Source organism: Dasypus novemcinctus (genome assembly GCF_030445035.2).
Source record: "Dasypus novemcinctus isolate mDasNov1 chromosome 23 unlocalized genomic scaffold, mDasNov1.1.hap2 SUPER_23_unloc_1, whole genome shotgun sequence".
Taxonomy (NCBI): Eukaryota; Metazoa; Chordata; class Mammalia; order Cingulata; family Dasypodidae; genus Dasypus; species Dasypus novemcinctus.
In genome coordinates, this window is record NW_026688137.1 from 101,324 (window position 1) to 101,956 (window position 633).

Consider the following 633-nt stretch of genomic DNA (forward strand, 5'->3'; position numbering starts at 1 on the left):
CCGCGCCCAGCTGCCTCCTCTCCACAGGGCAGGGGGAGGCCCCGCATTCCTCCCCACGGCCCTGCCGCGGCCCCCTCCCTCCCCCAGGAGGCCCGGACGACCCCCGCCACCACCCGGACCTGCCCCGGCCCCCTCCCTCCCCAGGAGGCCCGGACGACCCCCGCCACCACCCGGACCAGCTGGGAGTGCCCCCCCCGGCAGCGTCTCGAGCCAGAGGAGACCCTGATAAAGAAGTACCCCAAGAGGCAGCTGCCCCTGCTGGCCTCTGGTGTTTGTGTGGCCGCTGCCCCGTCCCTCCCATGGGGGACCCTCTGGCAAGCCTCCTGAGGCCCCCTGGGCACCTGGCGGTCCCAGGACCCCTTGGCATCCCCAGCAGAGCCTCCCTCGCCCAGGGCCAGGCGTCTGCTGTCCCGCAGCCGCTGGCCCTGCACCCCATGTGCCTTCCCAGAGGAAAGCGCAGATGCCCAGGCTGCAGGCTGCGCTCGAGGCCTGTTCTTGTTGGCCCTTGGAGCCCTGGAGGGCCTCCTGGAGGAGGGGCCCTGGTGCCTGGGCCATAGAAGGGTGCATAGGAGCCCGCTGGGCAGACAAGGCGTGTTGCTTTCTGACTCCCGCATGGACCTGGCATCTAGCCCC

At 71.7% G+C, this 633-nt stretch overlaps 1 protein-coding gene across 1 annotated transcript in view; it reads left to right on the forward strand.

Annotated features, from left to right (window-relative positions):
- The window catches only part of LOC139438485 (collagen alpha-1(I) chain-like), a 12,653-nt gene extending 12,326 nt beyond the window's left edge, over positions 1 to 327 (forward strand). The window contains exon 7 of the mRNA XM_071213564.1: positions 88 to 327. Coding sequence (XP_071069665.1) covers positions 88 to 327 — 240 coding nt within the window. The remainder of the gene's footprint in view (positions 1 to 87) is intronic.
- Positions 328 to 633: the final 306 nt, after the last annotated feature.